Raw genomic sequence first — 21,759 nt, 5'->3', positions numbered from 1 at the left:
ACAGTCCTTTCAGGCACGACACAAAATATTGTCAAGTTTTCGTGAGAACACGGGCATTTCCGCTGCATACTTCAAAATAAAAGCTGGACCTAATGTTCGCTTTGCTGGCAGATGTCAGAATTAACTATTTTTTGTTTGTTTGTTTTTTTTTACTAAAATGACATTTTCTACAGTTCTGATAGTTCAAGAAATTATTACAAGAAATATTATTGAAACAAATAATTCTTGAACAAGTTTTCCAGATGAAATAAGAAAGGAGTAACCTCTTTGCCCATAACACAGGCACTCAAACATGTGAACACACAATGAAAAAGCAAATATTCTATACAGTATAGAACAATTACTGTTTTACTATTGTTTTATTATTATTATATTATTTTATTATTATCATAATTAATATTATTGTTCATATTTTTATTATTGTTGTTGTTGTTATTAGTGTAGTTATTTTTGCATTTTTTTTCTCGCCAGTGTACTGTAAACTTATTTACTTCCATAATCATCTTAAATCTTCTATTCACTAATGCAGACCTTATTGTTTGTTTTTATTTATCATGTTTCGTTGCTTTGGTCCCTTTAGCATTTGATAGTATTGTCGTTGTTTTTGTTGTTTATACTGACTGACACTAGTCTATCATGTTACTTCATAAATTACAAGAAAAATTACACTTCTGGATAAATGTCTTCACCCCTAACACATATATACAAACATGTAAACATACACTTAAACGAGAAACCTGTCTTACTTTGTTAGATTTTTTTATGTTCTGCATTATTTTGTTGTAGTTCACCCTCCAAAAGAATCTCTACTTCAAGACTAAACCTAAAGCATGAATGGTCAAACCTTACTATGTTTATTCTGTTCTGTCTCCTTCTTTTTTAGTTACTGTTTGTCTTAAATGTCACTGGTCTGCTATGTTTTCTCACAAATTAAAAGAGGACTAATTACTTTCTTTTTTGATACATCAAAGCAGCAGACAGCACTTCGTACTTTATTGTGAAGAAGAGGTCGCTTGATTTCCTTTTTTTGTCTCTGCTTTTGCGACTTGACAGAGCGCATGCTTGTATACAGCCATACAGCTAAACAGTCCATGGAGAATGGCGCCCTCTGCTGGACATATGGCACATAACCTCAACTCACCGTAACAGTAGTAAGGCATTTTTTCTGCTCTTTTCAATGTAGGATTTCAAGTAACATGATCAAATTTATAAAATAACTGTAGCCATAGCAATTATACCTAAAGCACATTTCAAAATAGGTAAGCTAATGTGCTTTATACTTAAAGTAAGAACACATACTTTCGTGTTTGGTTGTTGCCTGTGTGACAGTGAGCCATGCTGGGGTTCTTTTGGTCATCTTTCTGGTGGATTGTCACATTTTTAAAGTGAGCCATATTTACACCACGAGTCATCCACTGAGTTAGAGTTCCCACTTGTGACTTTAGGTGTCCTAAAGGTCGCACAGTGCATACTCTTCACCGGCATGCATTGCCATCTATGAGGTCTGCTCTCTGCTCTGTTCTTGCCAGAGGAGACCCACATTGCCACAGATTTTCATGAGTCATTGCTGCTCTGCCATACAGTGAAGGATTTAACACTTTTAAAATTGTAGTTTAATAACTTATGTATAGTTTGGACCAATGCATCCACTCTTAACATGTAATTAAATTATGTGATGTGCATTTAACTTTATTATAGATATGATTTTACCTGAACAGCCTGGTTGGAGATCTAATTTATATTCCTCATAACTCAATACCGAAAGTAAGAAATAAATTAAATACTTTTTACATAAAATTATATAACGGTACTTTTACTTGTACTTAAGCAATTTTTTAACCAGAGTAACTGTAGTTATACTTGAATTATTTCACCAGTCATGGATAGGATACAAAGACAGACATGATGATAATACATGCACCTAATGTCAATCAGGAACACTACACAGCAAATACAAAATAATCTAAGTTAGTGCCTCTTGAGCCACAAATTCAGTTAAAGTGAGGCACGTAGGGAGAGTTAAACCTTATAGAGCTCTGGTTTGTCCGTACTTGTCCATAGAGTGAGTTGAGGGGCAAAACGTCAAAGAATATTTGATAATTGTGTAAAGGCATTGGGGCCTTTAATAGGTTGCTCTATTTCTACATAGTAGCTTTTCCATTATCAGTGTATGATCTATCTTTTATCTAGAGAAATAATTATAAACAGGTGTTTTACTTCACTTGATAAAAAAAAGTGACAATCGGGTTTTTGGATTTTGTTGAACTTCTTAAGGTAAAATGTAACTTGTGGGCCTACAAGTTCAGTTAAGAAAGTTAGTTTATATTGTCTTTTAAGAATAATTTGTGGTCTCCTTCAAGAGCTTTATAAGAATAACATAGTCAAGGTTACATTGTACCATAATAGAGACCAGTTTTAATTTGAGCACTAAAAATAAACTACAAGTAATTAGAAACACACTGTCTCCACCCACCAACCATCACTGCCGCAATTTCTGAGAAATGTCACCACAGGTCATCAGAGAGATTGTCTTTTTCTTTTGACCTACATAGTTTCCTGATTCACTAATTATAATCATTGTTGAGAGAGAGAGAGAGAGAGAGAGACTGCTCTCTCTTTAACTAGATGTGCACATAGAGTTAAATGATCATTACATGAACTGGACCTTGTTGAACATTTTAAAAACTTAATAAGACAGTTCATCTTACACAACACAGATTACTGCTTCACCTATATACACTACAAACAATGGAGATCATAAAGGTATTGTTTTGGAGATTTGATTCAACAACAATTCTCTATATCTTATCAAGCAAAGCACACAGATATTAACACAATAATACACAATTTTTCCATTTTAAAATAATGATTTCAAAATCAACCTAACAGCACAGTAACTTTCAACAGGGACAATGGCATCCATCTCATTTCCCCAAAGTGCCAACGTCACTCCTTTCTGCTCAAGTTCTGTCAGGCTGCACAGGAATGGGGCGTGAGCAGCCGTTTCAGGTCCAGCCACAAATGCTCTACTAGATTGATGCCTGGGATCCAGAACATTCACCTTATTGTCTTTAAACTTTCTGTGTAGCTTTCACTGTATTCTATGGGTCATTGTCTTGCTGGAAAATGAATGTTCTCCTAAGCCATAGTTCTCTTGCAAACTGAATAAGATTGTCCTCCTGGATTTTCCTACATTTTACCAGATTCATTTACCCTCTACCTTTACAAGCCCTTCAGGGCTGGCTGCTCAGAAGCATCCCCACAGCATGATGCTGCCACCACTGTGCTTCACAGTGGAGATAGTGTGTTTGTGGTGATCTGCAGTGTTCGGTGTCTGTCCACCAAAAATAGGTCTTGTCCGATGCCCCAAAAGCACCATTTTGGTCTCATCAGACTAAAGAACTTTTTTCCACTTGACCATGGAGGCTCCCACATGCCTTTTAGTGAAGTCTAGTTCAGGTTTAATCTTGAGTTTTCTTCAACAGTGGCATTCTCTTTGCCACTCTCCCATAAAGCTTTGACTGGTGAAAAATCTGTACAGCAGTTGTTGTATGCAGAGTCTCTCCCAGCTCAGCTGCTGAAGTTTGGAACTCCTTCAGAGTAGTCGTAGGTGTCTTGGTGGCCTCTCTCATTAGCCTCCTTCTTGCACGGTCACTCAGTTTGTGAGGATGACCAGATGTAGGCAGATTTCCCTTTTTGCCATATTCCTTCCATTTCTTGATGATAGATTTAACCAAACTCCAGGGACTGTCCAGTGTTTTTAATATCCATCCCCTGACTTATACTTTTCAATTACCTTTCCTCTGAGTTGCTCTGAATGTTCTCTTGTCTTCACGGTGTAAAGGTAGTCAGGAGTATAGATAAATCAGTGACTTGACCTTCTGGACATGGTAGTCTTTAAACCACAATCACTTGAGACACATTCACTGCACTAAGGTGATCCCCATTTCACTAATTGTGAAACTACTAGCACCAACTGGCTGCACGTCGGTTAAATAAGTTCAGTCACTTTAAGGGGGGTGTGTGAAAATGTATGCAGTTACTTATTTTACACGACACATTTTTGTTTAATTTACATTATTTTGTAGAAATGTGTTTTAACATTGGCATTAAAGAGGTTTTATTAGTCAAACAAGCCAATCACTTGAAACTTGGAAAAAATTTAATAAATAAGATAAACACCTGTAAATAAAGGTGTCAGAATTTTAAAAACCATACTTGCTAATGACGACGTCCATTCTTTTACTATTATAACGCATACGTGTGTCTAAGTCGAAATCATAACATCAGTCCTAGATAAAAGTTCAAAACTATTAGATAAAAAATTAAAGTATTTTTCGGGATAAATTCGACTTACTATCTCATAGTTATGACTTAATGTCTTATAATTTCCATTAAAAAAAAAAATAATTACCTTACTTTCATATGTTTTTCTTCTAAAGTAGTGGAATTAGACTTCCATATGCCGGTGACAGTAAAACACCCGGATGTGATATTAGTTTGCTGATGACTCTTTATAAAGTTGTCGACAATTGATACATTGTATTCCTATTTAGTTATCATTCGCGCAAATTGAAATCATTAAAACATTTACCGAAAAATAAACTAAAAAGCAGATTTCACAAGAAATAAACACCATTTACCGTTTATCAATTTGTCCTACCTTCTCAGTGAAGTGTCACCAGATGGCAGGAAAGTCACTACCGACTTCTACATCTGGCAACGAAGAAGAACGTAACGGCTGCTGGTTGGGCGAGCGAACAAGGACAAAAGCGTAGAAGAAGAAGAACATCAACATGATCGTGTACCCCCGACCGTGAAAAGCGACGAAAACGAAGTACAGTAAACTCGATAATCGCATTGGTAGCATCATTTGTTTTTATTTCTTATTGCTGAAAGACTACGTTTCCATTGTGACTCTTGAGTATGTTTTAACGTGCCAACTAGCCTCTGTTTTGCTTATTTTAGGGAAATGTCCCGCCTCTCCCCCTTACTCAACTGTGTGTACAGAGTGTCCTGTCGGCTCATGTGGAAAATTTACCCCACTCACCCTTCATTTCCCGGACAAATGCGAATATTGTTAGCTGGTAAAAAGGACCTGATAAACCTTCCTGTCCTGAATGAAGACGAGCTTGAGGAGCAGTTCGTGAGAGGATCTGGACCTGGAGGACAGGCAACCAACAAAACCAGCAACTGTGTGGTTCTGAAGCACATCCCCAGTGGAATCGTTGTGAAGGTTAATTTGGTTTTAATTATGTTTATCTTTTACTAGCTGTCCTGGAATCCATGCAAGATCAGGAGCATAATAGTGATGTTATTGATTTTGAAATAGATACGTTATATGAAGATGAACAGCTGCCTGGGAAATATTCGAAGCTTTCCCTGCTGTAGTAAACATCATAAACCCTACCTTCTGCGTTTAAATAGACTGGACATGGGTCAAACAAAAGTCTGTGTTAGATAAGCTTTTGGTCACACCAGAAATCTGTCTTGATTGGTAGCTATTATTATTTTGATTTATGTCCCAGGTGTTAGTTTTTATGTATAGTCTTATTATACTTAATTAAGTGTGAAAAATAGCAGATGAAATGTCATGATTGACAGCTGTTTTAATGGTTGACTTTCCAGGGGTGGGGACAGGGCTGTTGTACACTATTTGTATACTACTTTTATATTTATTTATACACTTTATTTTCTAACTTGGGGCTGCACAGCAGCGCAGATGTTAGCAAGAAGCAGTATGGTTCCTGGTTTGATTTCTTGTCAGGGCCTTTCTGTGCAGAGTTTGCATGTTCTCCCTGCGCATGTGTTAGTTCTCTTCAGGTACTCTGGCTTCCCCCCACCACTAAAGACATGCTTGTTGGGTTTAATGGAGACTCTAAATTGGCTGTAGGTGTGAGTGGTTGTTTGTCTCTGTATGTCAGCCCTGCGATTGACTGACGACCAGTCCAGGATGTACCCTACCCCTTGCCCAGTGACAGCTGGGATTGGCTCCAGGCCCCCATGACCCCAAGTAGGCTAAGTGGTGTAGAAGATGGATGGATGGATGGATGGATTTTCTAACTTCTTTTAATTTGTGTCACAAATTACTTTAATCTGCTCATCTTTTCCTCTCTTCAGTTATCATTTTCTTAGTTACACATTTGCACATACGTGCTTGCACTTTTATCCCTACAGGGTTAGTACTGACCCATCTCTTGTCATTGGTAACGTTTTTTTGTGTGTTTCTATACTTTTGACTGTAGTCATCAGTAGTACATAAAGACACTGAAGTAACATTAGGTGCATTTTAAACGTTTCACTCATTATTTTGCTATCACATTACATGAACCACATAGGCCTATATGGAGACTTGTTGTTGGCATTTGTTGCAAGTAAAGCTTCAGTTCAAAACATCACATTTCCATAGGATTTGACAAAGGCCAGCAATCACACTCGGGCAGCTGTGAATGGAGGATATGCACTGACGTCAGTTTCAGTGTGCATGACAAGATTCTGAAACAACACTGTCTGCTCAATGGGGGACAGATGGAAATGGGAGGAAAACAGACTAAAGTCCACATAATCAGAGGTATTTGGACAAAAAAGAGAGCCATCCTGTGTCCTTGAGACACAGAGTTTTAGGTCATAAACCTGACATTATGAAGGCCATATTTTGAGTACACAAAGCAGAGCCTGAAGATACACATCAGCGTGAAACCGAATTAACATAAAAGATTTGTTAATACAGAGCTTTTGATCAGTTGTTTCTCCACATTTCAGTAATTAATGTACTTCCTTTTAACTTGAACCAATCTGTGATTGTTAAAAGGATTTGCAATAATTTTGATGTTTTTCAAAAAAAGATAAATGTACCCTGACTTTCTTTCTTAATCTAGTTCAGGTTTAACCCCAGTTAAACCTTCATTTTATTTATTTAATGTAAGATAAGATATATTTGGGGGCTTTAATGCCTTTATTTGTAGAGGAGGGCATAAACAGAAACAGGGATGAGAGAGTGAGGCAGAGACAAGTGGGAAATGGTGCCAGGGCTGGACCCAAACCTGGGCTGCCCACACACATGGGGTATACCTTAACCACTAGGCCTTCTGCACCCCAAGCCTTTTTTATTTCTAATTTGACAAATTCACACAACACAGCTCTTAACTTCCTTATTATATAGTATAAGCTGTTAAAGCGTCGGACATAGTCATTTGATGAAACGTTCACAAAATTGACCCCAGTATTTAACGCAATAGAATCACCTTACTTGACAAAGGCCACTTTACTTAATCTGTAATAAATATGTATGGACCTGACAACGTTTTGGTCTTTCCCTTAATAAACCAGTCATGTTTATCAGACATCGTGGGATTATATGTACTGCTATAAAAAGTAATCCGTTGCCATTAGATGTCTTATCACCTTAGAAATTATTTTACAGTATGACTGATCTGCTGAAATTTAGGGTTGCAATTGTCATTTAGGATAATGGCTCGAAACTTTTCTATAAAAATATTCCATCAGCTGAAGATCTGCACTGACTACGATGAACACTATCAAGATTTAGATGTCACTTTTCAGTTGAATAAAGCTGTTTGCTGCTGAGTCCCTACTGATTTCTGTCACCAGTATGAACTTTCTCACTCTTTCTGAGTGTATGGAACAGCAGAGACTTGCTCTGCCTATGACGTCACATGTATACCCTCTATATACCTGGAAAGCTCACCTTATTGTTATCTTTATGTAGAAAACAGTGGGTGACTGTACCCAGATCTTTGGTGTTTTTTATGCAAGTTAAATGTGTGTTCTGTTAGTAAAAGAGGTGTAGTGTCAGTTCTTTGCTCCCAGGCTTTGCTCTAAATTATGTCACACGGCATTACATCAGTGCCCAATGCAGGGTTATTTTGGCTTCACTTTTGTACAACAGAAGGAGGAAGGGACACATTGCCTATATTTTATACATATACATAATTATAACTTTATTTGTATAGCACATTTAAAAACAGAGGTTTACCAAGTGCTTTGACAATAAGCAGAATTTCAAACAAGACAAAGCATTAGAACACACTAGTAAAAGAACACAATGAGAAAGACAAAACCCAAACAACGGAGGAACCCATGAAAATTCAGCCTGAATTTTAACCCCAACATCATAATAACCCAGAAAACATTATTAAAACCGGACAGACAATTGTGATATATATAGTGTTGCCAAAGTTCTGCCTTGAATGACAGAGCCAAACTGTGCTTACTTGTGCTTACTTGTCACATCCACCCCTTACTCTGCCCTAAAAGAGTGGACTATGTTATTTTTTTCAACAGATTGTTTGAATAGATTTTACAGTTGAACAAAGTCTCTAGAAAAGCATATACTTATTAAGGTATTAAATAAACTAATCATTGTAATTGTTCTTTATTATTTTCTCCGCAGTGCCATCAAACCAGATCTGTTGATATCAACAGAAAGCGAGCGCGGGACATTATGAGGGAGAAACTTGATGTTCTTTATAAAGGAGAACTCAGTGAAATCCTGGTGAAGAAGAAAGAATCTGAACTGAGGAAACAAGAGAAGAGGAGGAGGGTGAACAAAAACCTGGAGAGAAAAAGACAATTTAAAGAAACCCTGGCTGCAGCTTCAGAACCTGGAAAAGACCATGTTTGAAGTGTTGTGATTGGAATTTTAAATGGTTTGGGGTGCAGATAGGCTAGTGGTTTAAGGCACGCCCCATGTATGCGGGCGGCCCGGGCTTGAATCCAGCCTGTGGCCCTTTCCCGTATGTCACTCCCCAGTCTCTCATACCTGTTTCTCACTCTATTTACTGTCCTCCTCTATCAAATAAAGGCACAAAAAAGCCTAAAATAAATCTTTAAAAAAAAAAAGGGGGGGTTCATTTTTGACTACTTGAGATGACCCTTAAATGACTTATTATGACTTGGCTTAAGTTTTAAATACAGCAGATGCCACTGACCGGTAGCCAAAGGGCCAGTGTCACTCAGACTTTGCTTAAGTTTGAAATATGGCAAATATGTATTGTTGGTATAGAGATGTGGTCAGAGAGGGGCTCTGATTTACTTTACATGAATAATTAATGCCACCTATCTGCTAATGCCTCAGAGAAGTGCATGTGACACAACTGTACGTTTTTGGTCGTGGGTGTTTTCCATGTATTGCAGAATTGTTTTATCCATTAAAAGAACTGACCATTTTTTGAGGTGCCTGACTCAGCTACATTTCCCTTCCTAATCCCTTTTCTGGATACATTTTTTAGAAATTAAGAAAACTCCAGTATATTTCTTTAACTTTTTTTTTTTGGGGGGGGGGGTTCAGTATTTCAGATGAATCCAGAGCAGCACTGAACTGCTCTGCCCCTCCCTCCCGTTGAAAAACCCATACTTGTCAGGCCTCATGTCTGCCACTATTCTTGGTGAAACAACCGTGTTTTTTGAGTTCTTCAAAAAGAACTCCCTTATTCATGACTAATAATGATTTGATATTTTATGATACTCATAGACAGAGATGTTTCCAAGTTTGTTTCATTCTTTCCTTTAATGCTTTTATATCTCGTCTCAGTCTGTCATTCTATCTCATGGATTTGTCATGGATATCAGCTTTTTAATGCGTTGTCTACTGTGTTGAATTGGGCCCTGTCCTAAATTGTGATAATTTTTTATCATCACAATGGCAGCGCAGCCTTAATTTTGGTTCCATGCATAGAAGATGGAGTTTTGAAACTTTTAACAGCAGAAATATGAAAAAAATAGATTGATGATTTTTTACTTATATATTTCTAGAGGTGCCACTGAGCCAATAAGCCACGCTCCCCCACAACTCAAAGAGCAGTCATTTAGCAGTCATCTCAGATTCCCACTGTGAATGTTTGTGCAGTTTCAGGGCTCTTGAGGAAAAATTCCCCATGGCTCTGCCCTTTGAGTAACAAAAAGTCCCAACCACATTGTAAACTATGAGATGTCTTCTTACCATACTCTAAAAATGAAGTTGTTTAGAAGGCTTCCCTAAACAGATAGTGTCAAAATGTTACCTCTGCAATGCACTGCTTTCTTTACAACAGAAATCAAAATGGCAGACATCCCATTTGTTATTCACCATGGGCCCAAGAGGCTTTTTGTAGATCTTTAAATTATGTCAAAGCCCGATTGTTTAAAATCGTGGGTCAAACCTGCTGAAGGGGCTGAATTTTTGAAATATTGAAGGAGTTGACCAAAAAGCCATGCCTACCATCAATACAAAGAGCAGTCGTCTCAGATTCCCACTGTGAATTTTTGTGGTTTCAGAGCTCTACAAGTGTTTTAAGCCCTGGATAATTCTACTTCCTTTTCATGGCAAAGACAAATTCACCATGGCACTTCAACTAATGACAAAGTTCCAAATAACTTTTGATGTAGGTCACCTCTTCATGCTGTGCACCAAAGATGAAATAGTTTGGTTAAATGTAGTTCCATGAGTTAATTTAAATATAACCAGTGCTTTGTTTAAAAAAAAATAGAAATGGAAACGGTGGACTTCCTGTTGGATTTATGGTATGGGTCCAAGGGGCTTTTTTGAACATCCTAGCATGACACATCTACCCACAATTGTTCAAAATCCTAGGTTAAACCGGCTGGGGGGCTGATCGAGTATGAGCCCTGGAACAGGCAAGAAAAAATTTAGTTATTGATTATTCAGTCTTCAGGTGGGGCTCGAGTTTTACTCCAGCAGGCATTTTTTTTTATTTTGTATAACTCCCTTGGCTGAATCTGCACACTAAATGTCCTAACTTTAGGACAAAATGCCATTTGAGAAAAAAGTGCCTTTTGGGTCTGTCCCGTATACGCACTAAGAGTGGCGCTATTGAAGAAACTCCATAGTGCCATTTGTAAAACATATATTAACCTTGCATTTTCCAGACCAGACATGTGTGCCAACTTTCCTTTGTTTTTGAGCTTGTTAAGGGCGCAAAAAAGGCCAGGGCATGATGAAAGAAAAATAAAAATAACGAACCCGACTATTTTCAACAGGGCTCTACCCCTCTCGGTGCTCGGGCCCAAATAAATGAATGAATGAATGCATAGGGGTGTCTGAAATTGACTCGGGAAACAAGTGAAAAAGAGAAGTAGTGTGAAATGACAGCAGTGGATGGTAAGGGGGTGATTTAGATTTTAGCCTCAAAGGAGTTACATTTTGCCAATAGAACAAAACATTGGAAAATAACGCATTTTGTTAAATCTATGCGTAAAATGGGTGAAAACATTTTCATTTTAAATACATTCCAAAAGCAGCCTTTGCAGACCAACTGTATGACAGAAAGAGTTCCACCAATGAGATAGCTGCTTTTATGTCAGGGCTCCTCCCACATATACAAACCAACCAATGAGAGTCGGTGAAGGGTTTTTAAATCAATCATGCGCTCGCCACTCCGGTGTGCTGGAGTGAGTCTGATCCCTGACGCCGCACAGACTCTGAACGAAGTCGGGGAGGAAATTATTAAATTCCTCTTCTTCTTCGGGTTTTATTTTGGAAACTGACATGGCAAAAGGTAAACTTACGAACGTGTTACCCTTTTTATAAATAATGCACGCTACTAATGCAATATTCGCTTATTTACGTGTGTTAGCTAACAGCTGTTGTGAGTGTTATGATTCATAGTGGTACCGTGTTAACTGGCGACTTTCGGGCAAACGGGAAAAGCGTCTGTGGTTGTCTGCGTTTCACCATATATCCAAGACTGAACGTTTTTGGACGTGTAACAGTTCTGTCGTGTTAATTTGAAAAAAAAAAAGCACTGTAAGGTTCATTTTTTTGACCCTTTCCATCTTCGACACCTGTGTAAGCGGCAACAACAGAGGATGCATTCTGCAGAAAGTCACCAGTCAACACGGTAACTTGTTCAACCGAAACATGGGTGAACAGAGCAATTAAGTTTGAATAAACGTAGCATATGTTTACAAATTAACCTCGCTGGTTGTCGTCGGCCTACCTATCACGTTGAGTGACTTTGAAGACAGTGTATGTGTTTTTTTATTTACATGTTTTTAAGGAAAGAAAAATGTGCTGAGAAACGACAGAAAGCTTGAGGACAGTGTTGAAAGTAAAATCAGCTCGCGGAAGGAGACAAAGGAAAACAAACCAGCCACAAATAAAGTAAGTTTAGCTCCTTGTTTTACACTTTTATGCTCAGAAACGTTAAAAAAGAAACGCACGTAGCTTTTGTTTTCATAGTCTGGTTAAACTTAAAACTGACGGCGACTTTAAGGTCACATGGTTTGGCTTCTTAGCAACAGATAACATAATCATCCACACTGCAGGATGATGGTTGTGTTATTAATGGACTTAATATGCTTCTAAAGTTAAACCAATGACTGTATTTAAAACAATATATCTGTTAAACAGTTATTAGCAATATACCCTGAAATACAAAGTTACTCCAATAAAAGAAGAAAATTTATGTGCACAAATACCATTTTTTTTTAAAGTAAGGTAAGTCAAAGTTGATTCCTTTTAAATGAGTCTGCCACCTTTACACACACACAAACAGCTCAATACAAGATTTTATAAAGTGACAAAAATACAGGATACTAAAAGGGTAACCCTAAGAGAACACTTTATTTTAAGAATGTAAGGCAAACAGATAAAATTGGGATATACAACCAGCCAGTAAAATCACAGTAAATAAAAACAAATAAGAAATGTGCCTTCAGTAAAGAAAAGCAGCAAGATAAAATGTGCAGAGGTAAATTTTAAAAAGTAAAATTTAAATTTAAATTTTACTTTAACAAATAGTAGTCGAGTCATGTGTTTGGGATCAACTAGAGCAGCAGTTCTCAAATGGTCAACACTTTCTCCAATGACAAAATCCCAAATTTTAAAATAAAAAAAACATGCAAGTTTGTTTAATGAGTAATGTTGCATTTTAGATTTTGGAAGGAACAAAATACGACTGGGAAAAAGGAGACAGTACATAACTTGCATGCCTTACACCCTATTATCCCATGATTACATGTTCAGAGATCTTGAGAAATTACCTCGTCATGGGAAAGCAGCTTTGTTATTTCAAGAAAAGAAGATAAATGATTTGAAATATTAAGAAAACATTTTAATGTACCCATTATCATGATAAAACAGAGTAAACTCAAATGGGTGTATGTCCACAAAGACCTGCAGTCCTTCGTAGACCTTTTGCCAGCGTTTTTTGGGGCCCTGACTCACCAGTTGATAACCACTGAACCAGAGGACTAGAGAAATTGTTTCTCAAGTAGAACACGCTTGTGCCAGGTGAGGTTGATTTACAGTGAGGTGTAATATAGTTATTAAACATGCAAATAGAAGCCAGACAGTTTCTTCACAAGTCATTAAAAAAAACAAAATAGTGAAGCATTCAAACACAACATGTGTAAAACAGATAAACATTACTAAGCACTGTAAAATAATTTAAAACTTAGAAAGACTTGCACTTTATGGAGAAAAGTATTTGACCATACCTGTTAATGATCTAATTCAGGTGTTTCAATTGGACCCATTGCCACAGGTGTGTATTATCAAGCACATAGCCTTGCAAACATTCGTGATACAAAATAGGTCATTCTGAAGAGCTCAGTGACTCCAAGCATGGTACTGTAATGGATGCCACCTTTGCAATAAGACTTTCTGGAAAATTTCATCCCTGCTGGTTATTCCACAGTCAAATGTAAGTGATATCATTAGACAGTTGAAGCATTTAGGAACAACAGCACAAAAAATCAGAGCGGGGTCAATAACTGCTAAGACACATGGTGTTTCAATGTTGCCATTGCTCCTCTGATTCATAGCTGAAGAATTCTGAACTTCCACTTTCATTAATGTAAGCAAAAAACTGCATGCCAGGAGCTTTATGGAATGGGTTTCCATGGCCATTCAGCTGCATGCAAGCCTTGCATTACCAAGTCCAATGCAAAGCATTGGATGGAGTGGTGTAAAAACACAGACATTGGACAGTAGGGGTGAGTATTGGCAAGAACCTCACAATACGATATGCATCACGGTACTTGGGTCACGATACGATAGTATCACGATATATCAGGATATCATGATATTGTGATATATTGCGATATTATACACAGTTAACTAAGAAAAATATAGAGATGATGTATATGTAAATCACACAATATGTTGGTGGTGTTCCCACTATATTTCACAGCAGCAAGACAGAGCTTGCAAACGGCATTTCCTTTCTTTAACTCGCTGTTTGTGCTCACATAAACGTGTGAGCAAGTCGTGTTTTACTGACAACTCAGCTAAAATATGAATTTTTATTTTTTACCAAAAAATCGATATTAAGAGTTGAAGTATCGATATTGTATCGGATGTCAAAGTATCGAGATATATTGCCGTATCGATATTTTTTCACAGCTCTGTTGGACAGTGGATGAACTGGAACAGCAACTGCAAGCCAGGCCTTCTCGTCCATCGGTGCTTGACCTCGTAAATGCTCTACAGAATGAATAGACACAAATTACTACAGAGACACTCCAAAATCTTGTGGAAAGCCTTCCAAGAAGAATGGAGGCTATTATAGTCGCAAAAGGGGGACCAGCTCCCTATTGAAGTTCATGTATTTGAAAACGATGTCATTACAGTCCCTGCAGGTGTAATGGCCACACGTAGTGTATTTCAAATAAAAGCCAATAAACTACTGGAGAGATACAAAAATGATAAGACAGAAATACAGATTAAAAATCCAGAGTAAAAATATCAGACCAAAAATGGAGACTTTACTGTTGCAATGGAGACATTTACTACTTCAGGTTGGAGCTGGCAGTGGTTCTGCTATCAGTCTGCTTTTTCCTCCCTTGGATTCTCCGTGCTTATTTTGGAAAACTGAACATTTGGTTCTTGTGTTAACTCAGTACAGTTGTACAGAGAACATCTCAGAACTTTGAATATGAAGAATCTTGAATTTATCTGAGGATGTGAGTGGTTTAGAGCAGGATAGATGTCCTTCACCACAGGTCTACAGTGTTCTACACAGTGCCTCATATAGTAGTTCAGAACTAGCATGAAGAAGAGTTGAATTATCTGTAAATCCCTGCACTAATTGCTTGCATTGCTTATCTCTATATATAAACTGACTGTACATAGAAAAAGACCATAGATTTGCTCACTTACTTACCTGTGTAAATATGCATTATTTATTACAGTTTTTCACATTATTTTAAGTCAATCTTTCTACTTTCTTCTAAAGTTATTTTTAATTACCTGTAGAAATGTAACTGGACTGAACAATACAATTAAATATTGATGCACAAAAGGCACAATTCAAGTTATACGACTTTGATATAATTTTATTGCAATACTGCTCTTTCGGAAAGTATCCAGAACCTCTTCATTCTTCATTCTTCTCATTAAACTACATTCAGTACCCCATCATGACTGAGTGAAAAATAATTTTAGATTTTTTTTGGAAAATGTATGAAAAATAAATAACTGATATCACATTAACTTAAGTTTTCAGACCCCTTGCAATAACACTTGAAATTTCCCAAGAGCACCATTGTAAATGTGATATTTCAGTATTTTATTTTTCATAAATTTGTAACAATTTCTAAAATTCTGTTTTTACTTTGTCATGGTGGGGTACTGAGTATAGATTCATGAGAATAATTTTTTTTTTTTTTTCAACTGTAGCATCCGGCTGAATCATAACAAAATGGAAAAATGAAGAGGGTCTTAATACTTTCTAAATGCACTGTATTTTCAGAATAAATTGATTTATTCAATTAGTATTTCTAGTAAACATGGTGTAATTTTATGTTTTGAAGTGATTCTAATGCTACAATCTTGCAAAGCTCCATTTCCCAATTAATATTTTTTGTTATTGTGCTCACTTTTTTGTTTTCATGCTTGATTTTACGATTTAAAGATGTCTCCCATGCTAGTAAAGCCCCTTTTTACAGTTTGATTTTATATTTGTGTTGTCAAGTGAATGCTGTGTATTTTTGCAGGATTTTGTCAGCACATTGCAGACTGTTTCCCAGAGTTTAAAGAGTCAAAGCAAACCTCGATCTCCACTGAGCGACAATTCAAGCATGCTGATCCAGGAGGGAAATGAGTCTGATGCAGCAAATCCTGATGCGTCAAAGCTGAAAAAAGGTAAGTTGATTATATATTTTTAGATCAGTCTGTTTTTAAATTTCTTTACCTTTTGACATTTAAAAAAAAATCCATTATCTGTGTTAAAATGTTTAAAAAATCATGCATATTTCAGAAATATTGCCCATTAGCTGCCATTTTCAACATTTTCTATTCTTTATTTCAGATATCTCTCATCACATAAAACCTGCGAGTTCTGAGTTCAAAGAGCCTAAGTCTGAAACAGCATCGCATTGTTCAGGGATCACAGAACCAGCCGCTGATCAGCTCAAACAAAAAGAGCCCAGCACTCACATCAACGTCAGGACAACAGAGAGCAAAGTTTCCTCATCCAAACCTCGGAGTAGAGCTGGACGCAAACTTGGAGCAAAGAAGTGAGAGCAGAGACGAATCAGGGTACTGTCTATGTGGCCTTTTTCTCTTACTGGAAACTCATTTATCTTTTTGAATTTTCTCTTTTCAGGACAGAGAATAAAGCTCCACATAACAGGAAGGTCACAGATTATTATCCCATCAGACGAAGTAACAGAAAAACAAAGGAAGAGCTGAAGGTTTGTATGACAACTTTTTGAAACTACACATTTCATTGATAGAAAGGCAAGATTGCTAATTCCACTTGTTCCTTGTAATTATTTGATATCATATATTTTCCACCTTAGAGTCTCCTCTCATATTTTACCCTGTTAACACAATTTTAACAGCAGTTCATATCCTTTCTTGGTCGTCAGACAGCTAAGTGGCAATCACTTATGCTTTGTGTGGATGCACCTCTGTGTCTGACCCACCAATAACCAATTTAAACCAAAAAGTTGATTTAAAAAAAGAAATACATTGACCTGTAGTGTTTTACTTACTTTTTCAACTTTATTCACCTGTCTGTGGACAATAACAATTTAAGTCCATATGCATTGGTGTTTTGGCTACTTGGATTTCGGTCTTAGCTGTTTGCATTGGTGTTTTCTTTTCATGCAAAGCGTTTGGACATGTATTTGTGCAAGACCTCACTGTACACCCAGCCCCCCACAAGATTTATTTTCTAAATAGTCTATCACCATGTCCTCGACTAGCATGCTTATGACAAAATGATTTAAAGGAGCTGTTAAAGAGGCATCTCTTGCTTATCCTGTAGCTGATTCGCCCCATTCAATCTCATCACTAGCAGGTTCAGTGCACACAGCATTAAAGTAATACCAAACCATGGTTAGAGAGCCATGGCAATGATGTATGGGATGTTTGTTTAGAGGCAGGCAAGTCAGTTCAGATATCCAGTCATCAGTGAAGACTCATTATTAATGGGTGTAAATATGGTCACTGGGTATCTTTTTACCAAAAACGTATTGCTGATGCAAAATGTAAACTGGGCTTCTGATAATCTTTCACTACGAAGCAGCCTTGAAATTAAAATCATGATGTTGTTTAGGATGCATGATTTATACTCCTTGTATGTATGGCCGATATATCTGCTGTATATTTTGGCCAGGATCAGGCAGTGTAAGTTTTTTACTGCCATCAAACCCTCCCCAGATTTTAACAGGTATACAGCAGTACTGCTAAGTATTTAAAAACCACATTACACAAGCAGGCCAGTGTGCATGCGCACACACAGTGAGTAGAATGCATGCCCCCGCTGGTGCTTCTTTTAACCCTTTTGATAAAATGCTTCAGTTCAAAGAAAAAAGTTAATTACAGGGATGCTAAAAGTGATTTGTAGTTAAAGCACTGTTTTGACACTTTACAGGTAAGCTGAGTTGCACCAGGATCAAATGGCCCTCCATCTCCTTTCCTCCTATGCTCTCTAATCAGTCATCATTAAGAGGAAAAGAGAAGAACAAATGATTCAAGTGTTTTAAAACCATTTTGTCATGGATCACAGCCAGCTGTGCATGTTTATCAGTTCGACTTCACAAAGGACCAGAGTGTGATGCCAGCCTTGTGCCAGGCCATGACATCTGAGTATGCAAGGCCTGAAATCATTGACAGGGTTTCATTTATCATGTTAAAAGCATCTTCATGTAGGAATCTTCACATATTAAGGAATTTATTCTAAACATGCACTCATTACACTGCACTGTCTTCATGGTGGTTATGTAAGCAATGATGTAGCTTTTTTTTTTTTAATATCCCAGATACTTTATCACTATACTACGGCCCATGCCTAATGTCGGCAAAAGTTTGTATATCTGCAGAAACCAATAATTACCTTTTTAAGCTCAAATCTGCCAATACCAATACCCTGCCAGTAATTTTATGCATCCATGCTCAGTCTTCTAGAAATTTTCAGGAGTGCACATGTGAAAACAGCTCATTATTTTTCCTGTTTTTTTGCTGATTATTTGTGTTTTCTTTGAGTGAAAGAATGTCTATAAGGATTACGTGGCACTGCTTTAACACGAGTTTGACCCACTTTCTGAAACTCAACAGAACGAAGAACACAGACACATTGATGACCTGATAAAGAACGGCATTGAGGAAGGAATGCAGGTAACGTCATGGTTTCAATTCTACGCTTCGGTAAATCAATGGATTGTGCCGGTTCTTGACTATATGCATGTGTGTCCCATGTGTGGAAGTACTGTGTTTAAGAACCATATATGTCAGACCTAAAATGTATTTTGCTGTTTTATCCTCTGTTTAAAACTTTTAAATATTTTATAACTGTCTCAAAAAAATCCAGTTTACAGTGCTTAACAAATTTATTAGACCACCTGTCATATTTGTCTCAGAGACCATCCAGCATCATGAAGTGCTTTAATGCGGACCCTTTCATTTACAGTGACCTCTCCACGTTTTACCATTTTGAACAGGAATGAGGAATTTCAAACTGAATTCACCGGCTCACTGGGCTTCTCTGAGAAGTCAGAAATTAATCAAGCATAACATTCAACCACTAAAACTAATTTTTCTCCTCAAGAATGCAAGTAAATAACTTTAACTTGACATATTAATCATGTGCTTTACTATTTTTTACGTTTTTTTGTAAATCAATAAATTTGAAAATTCATGGATAACAATAATAAATACATTTTAGCATTGAAAAATTCATTTGGGTTAAAGAGCCTCTACATATTGGTGTATTAACCATGGCAGAAACATAAAAAATGATTTTGGTAATTACCAATGCTGTTAATTTAGGGCAGCTGTGGTATAAACTTACTTTGGGTGGTGGTCTAATAAATTTGTTGAGCACTATATGTAACTTGGCATCCCTCTGGATAAATTCTATGTAGTTACATAACATTTAGAAGCTTAAAATGGGGAAATAAATGGTTTTGAGATGTTTTTTTTTTAATGCAGGCTCTTCTCACTGCTCTTCTCACTGCAGACAGTCTCTGTTCTCTGTAACAGCTGAGCTATTTCAGTGTCTAAATAAAGCCTGTAGAAAAGAAAAGATCATATCATGTCAGATTCAAGTGTGTTTGGTAAATTTTTTGTGTATTCCATAACTTGCAGCCAACAGTGTGCATTACCAAACCAACATTTGCTGTGGTGCACAAAGCACAGCAATGACCAGGAACAGTTTATTAATGGGGATTTTTATTTTATTCTTCACTTCCTTCCAAGTATATTGATTTAAATTGCATCTTTTTATGATTAGTCCTTCTTAGCTGCTAATTTGACAAAAAAAAAATCATCAGCCACAGTAAACTTGGAACCTAAACCTGCTCTGTTAATGAATCAATCTAACCTCAACCTTGATTTTTGCAGGTCAAACTCATAGAGGGAAAAGGAAGGGGGATATTTGCTTCAAAGGGATTCAAAAAAGGAGACTTTGTGGTGGAGTATCATGGAGACCTGTTGGAACTAGAAGAGGCTAAAAGAAGAGAGGCTCAGTACGCTCAGGATCCACAAACAGGCTGTTACATGTACTACTTCCAGTACCAGGCTAAAACATACTGGTAAGTCCAACTGAGAATAATGAATACACAACAATACTTTTATATCCAGTTATCTGGATGTCACACTATTTGTAGGGATAAGTATTACCTAGGGACCTCTGGTAAATTGTGATAATCACGTAGGACATCTATGTTTTTAATCTATCCAGACCTTGAAAAAGTTATTCATGCTTTCATTTTTTCACGTCTCAACTACTTTCATTTCTTCACGTCTCAACTACTGCAACTCACTGTATTCTCCCAAAAATCTATTTCTCGTCTCCAACTCATTCAAAACTCAGCAGCCAGACTCTTAACAAACTCCAAGAGACAAGACCGTATCACCCCCATTCTCGCTTCTCTCCACTGGCTACCGGTCAAGTATAGGATTGATTTAAAACTTTTACTTATTACTTTTAAAACATTACACAGACTCGCCCTAACATACATCACAGACTTACTAACACCCTACGAGCCTAGCCGCTGTCTTCGTTCCTCAGGTAGCAGCCTCCTTTGTGTTCCGCCAGCTCACCTTGTCACTAAGGGTGACAGAGCATTTTCTGTAAGAGCTCCAAAACTATGGAACTCCCTACCTGAGGAACTAACTGATTTATCCAGTTTATTTTCTTTTTGTAATAGGTGTGCGTTTTATTTGATTTTATGATGTAAAGCACCTTGTAACAATGTTTTGAAAGGTGCTATTTAAATAAAATCATTATTATTAATCCCATGTAAATTAACCATGTACAAATAGACTTGCCTTGCCTTGCCATGGTGTAAAAACTCCAAGGCAAATTACCAACCACATTTCAGCTCACACAGAGGTCCACAGGTAATTCTAATCCTAAATCTGCATCTCTGTAATTTTGGATGTAAATTGTGTTCTTTTATGGTCTGTGTGGCTTTTCCTGCTCCATTATCTGATTAAAAAATTATAAAGGCTGCATAGGACACTGTCAGCAAAGTCTGACACTTACAGTAACACCTATATGGCTTTAGTTAGATTGTAGGAGACATTAAAGTGCTACCTAAAATGCATCTCTTTTTCTAACTTTTGAGTATGGATACCTGGGTTGTGTCCCAGTTTAATCTGTATTTATCTTTTCCAGTGTGGATGCTACAAAAGAAACTGACCGTCTTGGTAGGCTGATCAACCACAGTAAAAATGGAAACTGTCAGACGAAGCTTCATCCCATCGATGGGACTCCTCATCTGATCCTGGTGGCCTCCAAAGACATCAAAGCAGAGGAGGAGCTGCTGTATGACTACGGCGACCGGAGTAAATCTTCGATCTTAGCTCACCCATGGCTCAAATACTGAATCCTCTACCTCTGCTGCTCACAACTCCTCCTGTAAATGTTCTTGACCTCAAATGAATTAGTGCTATGTGTAAAAAAATATATATAGTGAAGAAGACTTTTTTTTTTTTTTTTTTTTTTAAATATAAAAATGTTTTTGTTTTACATCCAGGCTAAAACATCAACTCTGTGGGAAGTGTATTTTTGCAACTGTTGTTTTATTAGGCTTTTATAAATCTTTTTTATTAAGTCATTGACGAAAGTTTGAAGAATATTTCTCCTGGATACATAATGTCATGTATCTATGAGGTTTCATTTTGTGATGAGTATAATTGATGATACATTTTCACTATTGTAAATTATTCAATGTGCTGTAAATTGAAGAATAAACACTGACTTTCCTTTCCAGCTGTAGCGTACTTCCATGATGAGACTTTATGAAAAAGGAGGCTTGTCTTTTCATTTTTCTTGACATTTTCCT

The 21,759-nt window shown here is 37.0% G+C and overlaps 2 protein-coding genes across 4 annotated transcripts; both read left to right on the top strand.

Moving 5' to 3' along the window:
• The first annotated feature begins 4,761 nt into the window (after window positions 1-4,761).
• mtrfr (mitochondrial translation release factor in rescue) lies at window positions 4,762-9,178 on the top strand. Of its 3 annotated transcripts, none has more exons than XM_041787910.1 (3): window positions 4,762-4,837; window positions 4,969-5,236; window positions 8,414-9,178. In XM_041787910.1, the coding sequence occupies exons 2-3, from the start codon at window positions 4,973-4,975 to the stop codon at window positions 8,642-8,644; spliced, it is 495 nt and encodes a 164-aa protein (XP_041643844.1). In that variant the 5' UTR covers window positions 4,762-4,837; window positions 4,969-4,972; the 3' UTR covers window positions 8,645-9,178. The 3 variants fall into 3 exon arrangements, with proteins under 3 accessions (XP_041643844.1, XP_041643845.1, XP_041643843.1); XM_041787911.1 differs by having other exon boundaries at window positions 4,785-4,863; XM_041787909.1 differs by lacking the exon at window positions 4,762-4,837 and having other exon boundaries at window positions 4,882-5,236.
• A 2,216-nt stretch (window positions 9,179-11,394) lies between these two features.
• kmt5ab (lysine methyltransferase 5Ab) lies at window positions 11,395-21,686 on the top strand. The gene is made up of 8 exons (XM_041787942.1): window positions 11,395-11,516; window positions 12,018-12,121; window positions 15,958-16,105; window positions 16,272-16,479; window positions 16,569-16,656; window positions 18,527-18,586; window positions 19,811-20,001; window positions 21,090-21,686. The coding sequence occupies exons 1-8, from the start codon at window positions 11,507-11,509 to the stop codon at window positions 21,298-21,300; spliced, it is 1,020 nt and encodes a 339-aa protein (XP_041643876.1). The 5' UTR covers window positions 11,395-11,506; the 3' UTR covers window positions 21,301-21,686.
• Window positions 21,687-21,759: the final 73 nt, after the last annotated feature.

The sequence above is a fragment of the Cheilinus undulatus genome, linkage group 5 (assembly GCF_018320785.1).
Source record: "Cheilinus undulatus linkage group 5, ASM1832078v1, whole genome shotgun sequence".
In the NCBI taxonomy this organism is placed as follows: Eukaryota; Metazoa; Chordata; class Actinopteri; order Labriformes; family Labridae; genus Cheilinus; species Cheilinus undulatus.
The sequence above is the reverse complement of the archived record's forward strand: the minus strand, read 5'-3'. Positions and strand labels throughout refer to the sequence as shown.